Source organism: Osmerus eperlanus, chromosome 4 (assembly GCF_963692335.1).
Source record: "Osmerus eperlanus chromosome 4, fOsmEpe2.1, whole genome shotgun sequence".
Taxonomy (NCBI): Eukaryota; Metazoa; Chordata; class Actinopteri; order Osmeriformes; family Osmeridae; genus Osmerus; species Osmerus eperlanus.
Window position 1 is genome coordinate 6,618,058 of NC_085021.1, and position 15,903 is coordinate 6,633,960.

The window sequence follows — 15,903 nt, forward strand, 5'->3', positions numbered from 1 at the left end:
TTCTTCACCTTTGTCCCAAAGCTGACCAAAGCTATTCATAAAATCTCAACAGTTGGTGTGTAGCAGAGAGGATAAAGAGACTGACTTGTAACCTTATGCCCAGGGGCGGAGCAAGACTCAGTGCAGTGGGGGCGGAGCTTCATCATGGGGCCCTCTGCTACCAAGTCATTTTAAAATTAAAAACGTAAAAAAAACGGTAAAATATCTGATGAATGCATATGTTATAATGTGTCACATGTTCAGCCAAGTAAGCCTATATGTCAAATAAGACACAAAGAAAAGCCACATTTGTTGACAAGTTTGTATTGACGAACAAAGAAAACAGTTTGCCAGTCAAATAAAATATTTTCAACACCACGGACAGCAACAGCTGATCGACAGCGATGGTGCTGAACAGGCTAAGTTCGCTCAATCAGTGCCACAGTATTTCTTACAATTTTGTTGTCTGCTTAACGATCCTCCAGAACAAATGAATCTAACAAAACTATACACATATCCCTTATTAAATCTTCATCCTCCTCCTTCACGGTGGAAAATTTGCCAACCACTTTGTCCTTGTCAATATGTATGTCCCGCTCCACACACAGAAAGGTGAGATTTGACAGTCTGGCCTCATCCATGCACGAACGCAAGTAGGCTATGTCTTAATGAGACATAGACGGCTGAGACTTCGTTCGGCACGGAATGTAGCGTTTTGTTGCCTGGCAATTGTTATTGTTGTGCTGGTTTACCATAGCCATGAGTTAAGTGACTGTTACGTAACTTACGTTTGATAAAAATAGCTGGATTAACGGAATGTGGTAGCACGAGATCAGAAGCCGCAGTTAGCTTCTTTCAGCTAATTATCTGCATTGTGTCACTAAGGGAGGGCCCCTTTCTCGTAAGGTGACGCAAGATCGGCGGCGTTTGGAGGCCCCCTGACTGGCACGGGGCCCTGGGGCGGCCGCACCCATGCACCCACGCTATCTCCGCTACTGCTTATGCCTTATGAGTTCAAATCCCCATTCAGCCTTTTGTTGTTGGCCAACTACATGAAGTACCTTTGCTCTCTTGTTGTCCAACTCTCCCTCTTCTACAATGTACATTTTTATAATATTTTGCCATTTTGCGGAGGAACCCGCATCGCTGCTTGCAGCTATATTTGGTTTTGTGTTTACAGTTTTGAGAAAATGGTGGACCGTTTCAAGAAATGTGTTTTAGCAATCGTGAAAAACTGTAATAAAGAATAAAATCGACCAGACGAGTCAGGTACATAATCGGAAATACAATACCATCAACATCCACCGGGGCCGTTGCCTCAAGCCGAGGAGCGAGGGGTGGGGGTCTGGCTACAACAGATGAGGGAGTGAAACAGCTCATTAGGGGAATGTAGTGCAGGTGTGTGAGGGGTAACTCCTCTGGTGACCTGGACCTTTGGAGCCGGGCTGGAAGTGTGACAGTCACACAATCAATCATTCAAACAACAAAACATTGAATACATTCCTCCATGTATTCCTGGTTAGTTCCTGGTTAGTCAGTCAAACACACCAGAGTCAGGATGATCAGTGATACAGGAAGCACTTGATTTACTAAACCCACTGAGACCAAACAAGTCCAGAGCAAAGCTCTGAGTTAACATAAACACAACATTTCAAATACTTGTCCCAAGCATCACCACATCCTTAATTATCCTGCTTCATTCAACTGTTGGGCTGGTCAACCCTCTTCCTGCAGATTTGGAACCACAATTGGAACAAATATGATTCAGCTTGTCAGCAAGGTAATTATTAGAATCTGGTGTTTTGGATTAGGGTTGAACTCAATCAATCACCACCTGCCCCTCTATAAATACAATTGACTAGTTACACGTCTACATATCCAACACACGCAGCTGCTGTTTGTCCACGAGTCTGAATTTTTGCCTCTATTAATACAAGTTGTCTGAGGTGAGGTTGTTTTTGTATAATGTCTAGAAAGACCATGAGTCCTCGTCTTACGCTGGGTGCTTTGATCTGTAAGTACCTGGTCTCTCTGGGCTGCTCCTTGGTGAGCAGGAGGACTACTTTTATATTTACATTATCATTCAAGTTTGTCTGGGTTTGAAGTTGTAGAATTAGATTATGGTTTGTGACTGGATTCACTGTAAGGTAACTCCTATCGCTCCCTCCTTTTAAAAATGTAAACTTGAATGTTATGGAATGATCACAGTTCCAGAGACATCGTGAAACTATTTCCGAAGTCATTTGTTCTGGGTTACTTTAGTGAAAGGTGTGTATTTTTAGTTATTTGACTATGGGTTAAATTGGAGCCAGAATGGTCAAAGTAAGGTGAAATGGATAATGGAATTGATTACAAAGCAAACATGTTACAAAATGAAGGTTTTTACCTACTCCACTATGATTATTGTTAATCAGAGAACAAGAGGTGAGGAAGGAGTAGGACAAGCCAGAGCTGAAAGTGCTTAGGAGATTAAGAATCCACAGAACAATGCTTCATAATTCCCTTTTATACCAAACTATAATAATTAGAACAACCAGACCACATCTTGACCCTTAACAACATGCAACAGTAAGTTACAAAATGAGGTGAGACCATCAAGTAGACTCCATCCAGCAACTCCAGATTTTAGCCTGAGAGGTGGGGGCAGGGTGACACTCAGCCTTGCATTACTTCAATGAATTGTTGGTTTCCGTTTATGAAATGTAAAGGGGTGGGGGTGAGTTTCTTGTCTTTCCACAAATATCCAGAAGGCGTTGTAGATGTTGCAAATGCATCTGGGTCCAACTGTATATGATGCTCTGGGTCCAACTGTATATGATGCTCTGGGTCCAACTGTATATGATGCTCTGGGTCCAACTGTATATGATGCTCTGGGTCCAACTGTATATGATGCTCTGGGTCCAACTGTATATGATGCTCTGGGTCCAACTGTATATGATGCTCTGGGTCCAACTGTATATGATGCTCTGGGTACAACTGTATATGATGCTCTGGGTCCAACTGTATATGATGCTCTGGGTCCAACTGTATATGATGCTCTGGGTCCAACTGTATATGATGCTCTGGGTCCAACTGTATATGATGCTCTGGGTCCAACTGTATATGATGCTCTGGGTCCAACTGTATATGATGCTCTGGGTCCAACTGTATATGATGCTCTGGGTACAACTGTATATGATGCTCTAGGAATGTTTACGGTCCATATTTGACCAACTGCCAGATTGTGATTGTGATCTTTCTGTCTTTTTCAGTGCTGGCATGTTGTATGTCTACAGGAGCAGGTAAAACTCAGAGCCTGATTGTCCAAGGGAGGATCTGCTTTTTGTAAACGATTGACAATTATAATTTGTACTGTTTCAGTGACTACAGACATCTGTGAAGGTCAGCAGGCCACCCTGAACTGTGGTACGTTGCTACACTGTTACAGTTGTACAGTTGCCTTGCTATACTGTTTCCCACAGCATTGAAGTTACATTAATGGTAAGAGAATGGGGCTTAACTTTTTCCTGTTTCCAGGGAGTTCTGTGATCAACGTGGTCAGTGCTAACTATGGACGCACCGACCGTGTGACCTGCATCTCTGGTCGTCCACGACATCAGATTCGCAACACCAACTGCCTCAACCCCACAACCTTCCCGTTGGTGACTAGCATGTAAGACACGTGCACGCACACAGACATGCGTGTTTGCTTTTTCTCACACTCATTTTGCTCCTTCCACCTTCCCAGGTGCAATGGGCATACAAGCTGTTCTCTGGATGCCTCCAACTCTGTGTTCTCTGATCCCTGTTATGGAACCTACAAATACCTGCATGTGATCTACAACTGCATTCCCCCAAGTTGGTATTTGTGTGTTTGATTGTGTGTGTGTATAGCGTTGACACTGACATATTTGTACTATTACTGTTTCAGAGACGACAGTGATCTGTGAAGGTCAGCAGGCTACCCTAAACTGTGGTATGTTGTAACACTGAATGCTGTTGCCCTACTATGCTGTTAATAGTTCCACACGGCATACACTTTGATGGTAAGAAAGCAGAGGTAATAACTTCCTGTTTCCAGGGAGTTCTCATATCAACGTTGTCAGTGCTAACTATGGACGCACAGACAGGGTGACCTGCGTCACTGGTCGTCCACCAAGCCAGATTAGCAACACCAACTGCCTCAACCCCACAACCTTGCTGTCGGTGGCTGGCATGTAAGACACGTGCACGCACACAGACATGCGTGTTCTCTCTCACACACACACTCACACACTTATTTTGCTCCTTCCCAGGTGCAATGGACATACAAGCTGTTCTCTGTCTGCCTCCAACTCTGTGTTCTCTGATCCCTGTTATGGAACCTACAAATACCTGTATGTGACCTATACCTGCACATGACCTACACCTGCGGTAAGTGATCTTTACATCACTCTGTATGAGTGACGTGTGTGTCTTTTATAATATAATATTTGTTGACTGGCACTTTCTGTTTCAGTGAGTATTGTTGGGTCGAAGGAGTGGACCTGGATGTGAACCTGTTCCAATGCCAAAGACTGGTTCAATATTGAATAAATTCCACCATTTTCCACCATTTACATGTATCAGTGTGTTGTGGTTGTTTCCAGGTCAGTCAGAAACGCATCAGGGACAATATGGATCATTGATGTAGGAAGCACTTGATTTACTAAACCCACTGAGACAAAGTCCAGAGCAAAGCTCTGAGTTAAAACAAAACCTACCTGGTTTCAAATACTTTTCCCAGGCATCACCACATCCTGTTCTTAGTGTTATGAAATGTAGTTATTATTCAATCCTTTCCAGCCGGAACATACAAAACAATTATTCCCATGGTTCCTGCCTTAATATCTTTGCTGTCCACACAAATTATTTCTGAACTGCCAGATACCTGGCATGTAAGACACGTGCACGCACACAGACATGCGCGTTCTCTCTCACAAACGCACACTAATATTTGATAGCCAAATCCTTGGCCTGAATACTTCCACTGCAAACATTTATCATATCTTGGTGCATCTTAACAAGCCAAGATTACACATTTGTGTGGCAGATGGCCTATTTTAAAATAGAAATTCCCACATTAAAAAGCATAATGACAGTTTGTATGATTTGAAATTGTCATTTGTCATCACACTAGCATTTTTAATTATCACGGTAAACAATTACACTGCAATGAACTGAAATTACACAAGTTAAAATAACAACCTGTAATTATTACTTGTGAACGAATATCATTAACGTCATACTAAACCTAGCTGTCAAATGAGGTAAACCAATCCTTCGTTTCCTCTTCTGAGCCTATGCAGGTCGTGAAAAAGTATCCGAAGACAGTCGGTAGATGAACGAATCATTTCCTCTACTGAGGAACTGTCCCGATGCGCGGCCACGAGAAAATGAACATATCGCTCTGAGACTACTCGTTACTCCTGAGTCATACTAAAGATTTGTTAAAATTAACTAATCATTCACGAAGGCCACATCACTACAGGCTACATGTAATCAATTACAGTAGTTGGGGACGGTGGACACATCACTTAAAAGTCGTACTGCAGTATATAACATGCATAGCTACTTTGCACTACTACCTAATAATACAGTATACAATTATTTCAAAGCCTATTTTGAGAGCTGTAAATATACTGGATGTTTTAGGTCTACAAAAGGACAAGGAAACATGTCAACAGATATTCTCATTCAAACTATCTTCTACTGTACTCATTTGCTTAGTCATAGATGAGTTTCTCTTCTGATCTCTATCTTGACCTCTGGTCCAATGCATGATAGTGTGGCATCCTGACAGTCCCCCTGGTCTTTAGGTTGGGGTCGGTTTGAGAGCCAAGGAGCTATATTGCTGACTAACACTGACAAGGTACACTGAAAAGTTTCTTCTAAAATGTTCCACTCATCCATACAGGCTCTCTCACCCAGGTCTGCAGTTCATCAACTGAAAGCTGCTCTTGATTGAATTAACAACTGCTCAGGGGACAGGCTATATGCATGCCTGTATTTTAACTATTTAGTAGGCTATAGTTGTCAGGGTGTTTCCTCGCTCCATGTAAAAGCCAGGGGCTCCGTGCTAAAAAGCTGTTCTGGTCCTGCCCTCGTTGGAAGTTTGGTCTGCAGTCGGAAGAAATCTCCCTCTCTCCTGATGATGAAATGGTTTACCTGATATCGCCAACTTGTAGTGATTTCCTTCCTGGTCCTCTTCCTACTGTCCCTCCACTAGCTCCATCCTTCTAGGTGCAGTTCTGACAACACCCAGATAGAAGTCAAAGAAGGACATCAAAGCAATAGAACACTGCTCTGAAACTAAAAAGCGACTTTGTGAAGCAGAGGATAACAAGGGTACAGACAAACACATAACCGAATGCTGTAAATAAACCAAAATGACACCATGACATGTCCAAACCTTCAGGGTTGATTTCAGCAACATCTAGCGATTTCAATTTGCACTGTGACAGAATATGTTATGTTCCCGGCCTGATCCCGGCCAGGTTTTCTGTTTGTTCTGTTTTGTTCTTGTTTTCATAGGTGTTGGCTCCAGGCTCAGGGTCTCCTGCCACATACTTAATCCGTCCTGTGAAATTGAAACCACTGCATCTCATACCCTCATCAGCACCACAGTATTTCAACCCCGGTCACTCATCGCCAGTTCAACGCTTCTAGTAGACGTGTTAGTGTTGGCTCCTAACTTAAGGTACGTTATCTCAGAACACTAGGTAATCGTGCTTTTGTCTCTGCCTGTTACAGACCGTGCCATATCCTCCTTTGCCTGTTCGTCTGCCTGCCTGCCTGCCTGCCCCCCCCCCCCACCCGCCTGCCCCCTCCCCCCAGATCTCCTTCGTTCCCCTTGTCCTTTTTTTCCAATCAAACTGTCAACGGTTCCTTGTGTGGAGTTGTGCATTTGGGTCCACCAGCCAGTAGCCAGTTGGTCCATCTTAACAGAGTACTCTTCGCCGAAGCTGTGAACACTTGGTTCATTTTGGCAAGCGCCAAGGTTCCTTGAGGCAATAATTCTGAATGAAAAGCAACACATTTATTGGATCAAAATATCCATATAAGTTATGTGCTGGGACTTCCTTTAGATATGAACTTGTTTCATCTGGTCTGGTGAATAATGCCTGAAAACTTAAGCAAAGTCAGCCATCCTCAAATCTTCACAGATCTTTACCAAACTCTCTTCTCTTAAGAGAGACAAATATCAACAAATATGTACTGTATACATTGTTGCATGTTGCAAGCTCTTACCAAGATAGCCAGCTATACTTTGTAATCTACTACTCATCTACTACCCATCTACTACCCTACTACTACTGTACTCATGAACATGAATGAACTCATAAACATGAATTTAAAAAGACAATCTCCCTTCATCTTGTATTACCTTGAATTTGTCAATCTCCTACAATTGCTTTGAAAGCTTTTCATTGCTGTATGTGCTGTGTGTATTCTCTTTTGTACTCGCAAACCTACATATTCTAACCACAAAGACCAGTTTCTGCAAATGACATGCCTGGACATACATCTACAGATATGCTGTGAGAACCTGCTTTTTAATCCAGGCACACCTTAGGGAAACACTGAAATGACCCTGGATCAGTAGAGAGGCTGAGAACTCACTTCCTCTGGGTCTGGACAGTAAATTCAACTGCATATATTTCACGTATATAACATTCCAGTGTAACAAGAACTAAATGTACGTTTGTCCTTATAGTTTGTTTGTGCTGTTTTGCTGTTTACAACAACTGACTTCTCAGATTCAGCAGCATTCAGCAGATTAGACAGCACTTCACAAAGCAACTTACCTGGATGTCCCTCCACCCACGACCCAGGATCACTCCACCCACGACCCGGGATGCGAGAGGTCTTCACCAGGCTAAATTCTTGTGAGTTGAGAAAGCCTGGGAACAAGATTACAGGATCAGTGATGAGGGCTAAAATTGTAAGCTCACCATGTCTGGGTCCCTGTGCAGAGTCTGGTGTCCTCGCTGCTTCCGCCCATGGCTGCCCTTCGATGAGCTCCAGCTGTCTTTGCGGCAGCCTCCTCTCCTCCTGTGTACAGTACCAGATGCCTCTGAGCTGGCTGGATGGACGCACGGCTATGCTGGAGGACAGAGTGACGAGGGAGGGAGACTTAGGAACATGAAGACATGGAGACAAACTCGCACATGCAGCCATACACACTACCTTGTCAACATCACCCTCCCTTCCTTTGCAGCTTCAGTCACCACACTACAAGGTTAGCATTCTGCCCAGAAACACTGGGCAAAAGTTTTAGTGTGTGCTAACATGGCTTCTAAAGATGAAATAATAATTGGGTTGTGTTTCTCTCTTCGGTTCTCAGCCTCTTAGAGCCAAGACCTGATTTGTTCCAGAGATCAATCCCATCAGCCATCCCTTCCAACCCCGCCCTGCCTCTCCTCCATGTCCCATAAAACGCCTTGCATGTGTATGTGCAACGTGCACAATCAGTTCTAGACAATCTCCCCATGTTTGCATATGAATGCCAAACACTGTCGTGTGAAGGGTCTGGAGCAACAAGGATCATCCCAGAAACTATCAGGGATTAGTTCTGGGCTCATTGTGAGAAACTTGCAGAGGAAGGTTGTTGATATCCTCCAATTTGTTTCTTTGGACACTTGGTTGGACTTCCTAATGGGCTTTACTACAGCCTGGCTGATTACTCATTTGGAAAGGTTGAGCTTCCCACAGCTCAAAGTTCGTGAGCATGAGACAGGATGAGTGCTGTGCCCTTCCCTGCATTGACGCACCCTAATAATGCCATCCCTGCCCAGACACACTGCACATCCCAGGCAGCACACTTTGTATGTTTGCACAGCTCCTCGTTGCAGATACTGGCTGTCATCCCCCCTCCTCCGTCTCTCTGCTCTGAGCTGCACTCCATCCAGCCAAAACAGACCGACTTGCTGACATGTTACTTCACTCACTCAGCAAAGGCACGAAAGGCTATTAGCCGCCCGCCTTTGCATGTTCCTCAATGAAGGAAAATGTATGTCTGTATAAACAAAGACCAGCTAAAGGGGGGGGGGGGGGGGTATCCAATCCAGTCATCCTAGAATCAGCCTTCGAAGATAAGGATGAACGCACAGGAATGTTTGTCATAAAAAGATTCCTAAGCAGGATCTTGCTGTGTGAATGAGCTCTTTGTTTACAGCCAAGGTTTGTGGGCTCAGTTAATCAAATGGATTATGGCTAGACCACCAATTCTCAAAAAAACAAACACCCCAGTCCCATGCTTTCACTATGGTGTGTGTGTGAGTGTCTGCTAAAGCTTGAAAATTTGATAGATGAAGCAGATTGGTGTCAAATTGGCCACCACCTTAATCAGTTCAGAGTCAGTGAGTCAGATGGCTGAGCGGTTAGGGAATCGGGCTATTAATCAGAAGGTTGCCAGTTCGATTCCCTGTCTTGGCAAAATGACGTTGTGTCCTTGGACAAGGCACTTCACCCTACTTGCCTCGGGGGAATGTCCCCGTACTTACTGTAAGTTGCTCTGGATAAGAGTGTCTGCTAAATGACTAAATGTAGTTCATTTTGTCAACCATAATCTGATGGAAAATATTTCTTCATGACTTACTATCCCATGATGATGACAAGATGGAAACCTGACTGCCAAACAAGGATGCCCTTTTCATTCACATGACCCAACTACATCAAGGCCCGAGGTTTTCTTTGAGTAATTCCATATTTGAGACCGTTGTCTCTTTTCAGAAAGGGCCTATGTGAACACACACACTGTACACACATACCGAAATATAGAGTTAGTATCACTGTACAGCTGTAGAGAATACAAAATACATAGTCTTGTGGCATCTTCTCTCTGTTCCAGATAGTACCGTTCTATACATACCACTGGATGGTGCTATTTCTTTGAGCTAGGTAACCTTCATCTTAGTGCAAAGTGAGACGAATGACACATTAGACGGTACTGCAGCGTAATGTGAGAGAGGTTGTTTGGTTTTAGTCTGAAATGTATTATATTATACTGCATCTAATGACACATGTTTGTTTTGATGCAGGTCTAGAAAGTTAGTGCTGTGCATTTGGCTCTCTGTTTTTCACTCATTTCACTAACTTTCATGGTTATGGTGAACCATAACATTTTGCAATTGAGGTAGCTTTCTCTGTATTTACAGAATGGTTGGGAAGGATAGTTTAGAGAGCAGAGCCATTATAAGTCATTGTACTTTGTTTAATTGCCAGAAGCAGCTTCAGAATAAGGATCCTATATAACATGTCCTGTGTGGGTTGAACTTGGCGAGGCTACACATGAAATAAAAAGGCTAGTCTGATAATCATTTCTAAACCCATGACCACGTGTTTTTGATCATAAAAACAAGACTTAGTTCAAGATGAACTAAAACATTTACTAAATGATTTACTAAAACATTAGTAAAAATAGCTTGCCAATCGAATCAGAACTTGTTAATGCAGGAGACTCAGAAACCTTAGCACGTCACTAGCATCTCGTCATACCACGCAGTCGGTGCACAGCTAGATAATCAGTGCTCTTGAGTACCCAGCATGCAGTGTGGCATGTCAAAAAACGCAAAGACTTGAGGAAAATAGTTCGGTTACAACGGCCATGCGAGGGATTTCAGTTGTTGTGTTCGTTCAGTTAGATGTTTGTAATGTTATTGTTTGTTAGTTAATATAATCTTGTTGGTCACCCTGAGTGTGCGTGTAGTTTAATCCGAACAGAGAGTCTACTATCAAAGGTTTCACTCGCAAGGGGCTGGACGTGGGCCGTACCCTAGCCAGTTGTTTATGAAGTTATTCTGGTTTGACTGAGATTCTGGAAAGAGATCTACTCAAGAAGAGAGTCAATATATCAAGCCATCTGTGAGAAAATGTGAAGACATTGTTGCGGTTAATGTGTTTGGATTGTGGGAGGCAACGATTGGACTACACCTAAACCTCATGCGGCTGCTGCAGCATTTCTGCTTTGGCGTGACCTGCGCTGGGAGAGAGAGAAACAGCATGGATGGGGATAGTGTGCGGGCAGATGTGTCTTTATATAGGGTGAAATGGAATGAGAAATGCAATACAAAATGTCTGAAAGGGGTGTATTTATGTAAATGTCCACATTGCCTCAATATCTTTGTGTCAATAAATAAAATATAATTTTGACTGATGGTTTTTCAAACCTTATTGGCTTCAAGGTGACATCATTCTGATGTACAATGCGCAATTTCATGCAATTTTACCTTAAAATGTCAACCGTTTCTTCACCTTTGTCCCAAAGCTGACCAAAGCTATTCATAAAATCTCAACAGTTGGTGTGTAGCAGAGAGGATAAAGAGACTGACTTGTAACCTTATGCCCAGGGGCGGAGCAAGACTCAGTGCAGTGGGGGCGGAGCTTCATCATGGGGCCCTCTGCTACCAAGTCATTTTAAAATTAAAAACGTAAAAAAAACGGTAAAATATCTGATGAATGCATATGTTATAATGTGTCACATGTTCAGCCAAGTAAGCCTATATGTCAAATAAGACACAAAGAAAAGCCACATTTGTTGACAAGTTTGTATTGACGAACAAAGAAAACAGTTTGCCAGTCAAATAAAATATTTTCAACACCACGGACAGCAACAGCTGATCGACAGCGATGGTGCTGAACAGGCTAAGTTCGCTCAATCAGTGCCACAGTATTTCTTACAATTTTGTTGTCTGCTTAACGATCCTCCAGAACAAATGAATCTAACAAAACTATACACATATCCCTTATTAAATCTTCATCCTCCTCCTTCACGGTGGAAAATTTGCCAACCACTTTGTCCTTGTCAATATGTATGTCCCGCTCCACACACAGAAAGGTGAGATTTGACAGTCTGGCCTCATCCATGCACGAACGCAAGTAGGCTATGTCTTAATGAGACATAGACGGCTGAGACTTCGTTCGGCACGGAATGTAGCGTTTTGTTGCCTGGCAATTGTTATTGTTGTGCTGGTTTACCATAGCCATGAGTTAAGTGACTGTTACGTAACTTACGTTTGATAAAAATAGCTGGATTAACGGAATGTGGTAGCACGAGATCAGAAGCCGCAGTTAGCTTCTTTCAGCTAATTATCTGCATTGTGTCACTAAGGGAGGGCCCCTTTCTCGTAAGGTGACGCAAGATCGGCGGCGTTTGGAGGCCCCCTGACTGGCACGGGGCCCTGGGGCGGCCGCACCCATGCACCCACGCTATCTCCGCTACTGCTTATGCCTTATGAGTTCAAATCCCCATTAAGCCTTTTGTTGTTGGCCAACTACATGAAGTACCTTTGCTCTCTTGTTGTCCAACTCTCCCTCTTCTACAATGTACATTTTTATAATATTTTGCCATTTTGCGGAGGAACCCGCATCGCTGCTTGCAGCTATATTTGGTTTTGTGTTTACAGTTTTGAGAAAATGGTGGACCGTTTCAAGAAATGTGTTTTAGCAATCGTGAAAAACTGTAATAAAGAATAAAATCGACCAGACGAGTCAGGTACATAATCGGAAATACAATACCATCAACATCCACCGGGGCCGTTGCCTCAAGCCGAGGAGCGAGGGGTGGGGGTCTGGCTACAACAGATGAGGGAGTGAAACAGCTCATTAGGGGAATGTAGTGCAGGTGTGTGAGGGGTAACTCCTCTGGTGACCTGGACCTTTGGAGCCGGGCTGGAAGTGTGACAGTCACACAATCAATCATTCAAACAACAAAACATTGAATACATTCCTCCATGTATTCCTGGTTAGTTCCTGGTTAGTCAGTCAAACACACCAGAGTCAGGATGATCAGTGATACAGGAAGCACTTGATTTACTAAACCCACTGAGACCAAACAAGTCCAGAGCAAAGCTCTGAGTTAACATAAACACAACATTTCAAATACTTGTCCCAAGCATCACCACATCCTTAATTATCCTGCTTCATTCAACTGTTGCGCTGGTCAACCCTCTTCCTGCAGATTTGGAACCACAATTGGAACAAATATGATTCAGCTTGTCAGCAAGGTAATTATTAGAATCTGGTGTTTTGGATTAGGGTTGAACTCAATCAATCACCACCTGCCCCTCTATAAATACAATTGACTAGTTACACGTCTACATATCCAACACACGCAGCTGCTGTTTGTCCACGAGTCTGAATTTTTGCCTCTATTAATACAAGTTGTCTGAGGTGAGGTTGTTTTTGTATAATGTCTAGAAAGACCATGAGTCCTCGTCTTACGCTGGGTGCTTTGATCTGTAAGTACCTGGTCTCTCTGGGCTGCTCCTTGGTGAGCAGGAGGACTACTTTTATATTTACATTATCATTCAAGTTTGTCTGGGTTTGAAGTTGTAGAATTAGATTATGGTTTGTGACTGGATTCACTGTAAGGTAACTCCTATCGCTCCCTCCTTTTAAAAATGTAAACTTGAATGTTATGGAATGATCACAGTTCCAGAGACATCGTGAAACTATTTCCGAAGTCATTTGTTCTGGGTTACTTTAGTGAAAGGTGTGTATTTTTAGTTATTTGACTATGGGTTAAATTGGAGCCAGAATGGTCAAAGTAAGGTGAAATGGATAATGGAATTGATTACAAAGCAAACATGTTACAAAATGAAGGTTTTTACCTACTCCACTATGATTATTGTTAATCAGAGAACAAGAGGTGAGGAAGGAGTAGGACAAGCCAGAGCTGAAAGTGCTTAGGAGATTAAGAATCCACAGAACAATGCTTCATAATTCCCTTTTATACCAAACTATAATAATTAGAACAACCAGACCACATCTTGACCCTTAACAACATGCAACAGTAAGTTACAAAATGAGGTGAGACCATCAAGTAGACTCCATCCAGCAACTCCAGATTTTAGCCTGAGAGGTGGGGGCAGGGTGACACTCAGCCTTGCATTACTTCAATGAATTGTTGGTTTCCGTTTATGAAATGTAAAGGGGTGGGGGTGAGTTTCTTGTCTTTCCACAAATATCCAGAAGGCGTTGTAGATGTTGCAAATGCATCTGGGTCCAACTGTATATGATGCTCTGGGTCCAACTGTATATGATGCTCTGGGTCCAACTGTATATGATGCTCTGGGTCCAACTGTATATGATGCTCTGGGTCCAACTGTATATGATGCTCTGGGTCCAACTGTATATGATGCTCTGGGTCCAACTGTATATGATGCTCTGGGTCCAACTGTATATGATGCTCTGGGTCCAACTGTATATGATGCTCTGGGTCCAACTGTATATGATGCTCTGGGTCCAACTGTATATGATGCTCTGGGTCCAACTGTATATGATGCTCTGGGTCCAACTGTATATGATGCTCTGGGTCCAACTGTATATGATGCTCTGGGTCCAACTGTATATGATGCTCTGGGTACAACTGTATATGATGCTCTAGGAATGTTTACGGTCCATATTTGACCAACTGCCAGATTGTGATTGTGATCTTTCTGTCTTTTTCAGTGCTGGCATGTTGTATGTCTACAGGAGCAGGTAAAACTCAGAGCCTGATTGTCCAAGGGAGGATCTGCTTTTTGTAAACGATTGACAATTATAATTTGTACTGTTTCAGTGACTACAGACATCTGTGAAGGTCAGCAGGCCACCCTGAACTGTGGTACGTTGCTACACTGTTACAGTTGTACAGTTGCCTTGCTATACTGTTTCCCACAGCATTGAAGTTACATTAATGGTAAGAGAATGGGGCTTAACTTTTTCCTGTTTCCAGGGAGTTCTGTGATCAACGTGGTCAGTGCTAACTATGGACGCACCGACCGTGTGACCTGCATCTCTGGTCGTCCACGACATCAGATTCGCAACACCAACTGCCTCAACCCCACAACCTTCCCGTTGGTGACTAGCATGTAAGACACGTGCACGCACACAGACATGCGTGTTTGCTTTTTCTCACACTCATTTTGCTCCTTCCACCTTCCCAGGTGCAATGGGCATACAAGCTGTTCTCTGGATGCCTCCAACTCTGTGTTCTCTGATCCCTGTTATGGAACCTACAAATACCTGCATGTGATCTACAACTGCATTCCCCCAAGTTGGTATTTGTGTGTTTGATTGTGTGTGTGTATAGCGTTGACACTGACATATTTGTACTATTACTGTTTCAGAGACGACAGTGATCTGTGAAGGTCAGCAGGCTACCCTAAACTGTGGTATGTTGTAACACTGAATGCTGTTGCCCTACTATGCTGTTAATAGTTCCACACGGCATACACTTTGATGGTAAGAAAGCAGAGGTAATAACTTCCTGTTTCCAGGGAGTTCTCATATCAACGTTGTCAGTGCTAACTATGGACGCACAGACAGGGTGACCTGCGTCACTGGTCGTCCACCAAGCCAGATTAGCAACACCAACTGCCTCAACCCCACAACCTTGCTGTCGGTGGCTGGCATGTAAGACACGTGCACGCACACAGACATGCGTGTTCTCTCTCACACACACACTCACACACTTATTTTGCTCCTTCCCAGGTGCAATGGACATACAAGCTGTTCTCTGTCTGCCTCCAACTCTGTGTTCTCTGATCCCTGTTATGGAACCTACAAATACCTGTATGTGACCTATACCTGCACATGACCTACACCTGCGGTAAGTGATCTTTACATCACTCTGTATGAGTGACGTGTGTGTCTTTTATAATATAATATTTGTTGACTGGCACTTTCTGTTTCAGTGAGTATTGTTGGGTCGAAGGAGTGGACCTGGATGTGAACCTGTTCCAATGCCAAAGACTGGTTCAATATTGAATAAATTCCACCATTTTCCACCATTTACATGTATCAGTGTGTTGTGGTTGTTTCCAGGTCAGTCAGAAACGCATCAGGGACAATATGGATCATTGATGTAGGAAGCACTTGATTTACTAAACCCACTGAGACAAAGTCCAGAGCAAAGCTCTGAGTTAAAACAAAACCTACCTG

At 43.3% G+C, this 15,903-nt stretch overlaps 1 protein-coding gene across 1 annotated transcript; it reads left to right on the forward strand.

Moving 5' to 3' along the window:
- The first annotated feature begins 1,861 nt into the window (after positions 1-1,861).
- Positions 1,862-15,683, forward strand: LOC134019533 (rhamnose-binding lectin-like). The gene is made up of 18 exons (XM_062460494.1): positions 1,862-1,993; positions 3,231-3,260; positions 3,340-3,384; positions 3,496-3,631; positions 3,707-3,816; positions 3,890-3,934; positions 4,040-4,175; positions 4,254-4,351; positions 6,511-6,676; positions 13,177-13,217; positions 14,431-14,460; positions 14,540-14,584; positions 14,696-14,831; positions 14,907-15,016; positions 15,090-15,134; positions 15,240-15,375; positions 15,454-15,571; positions 15,657-15,683. The coding sequence occupies exons 1-17, from the start codon at positions 1,945-1,947 to the stop codon at positions 15,557-15,559; spliced, it is 1,464 nt and encodes a 487-aa protein (XP_062316478.1). The 5' UTR covers positions 1,862-1,944; the 3' UTR covers positions 15,560-15,571; positions 15,657-15,683.
- The last annotated feature ends 220 nt before the right edge of the window (positions 15,684-15,903 follow it).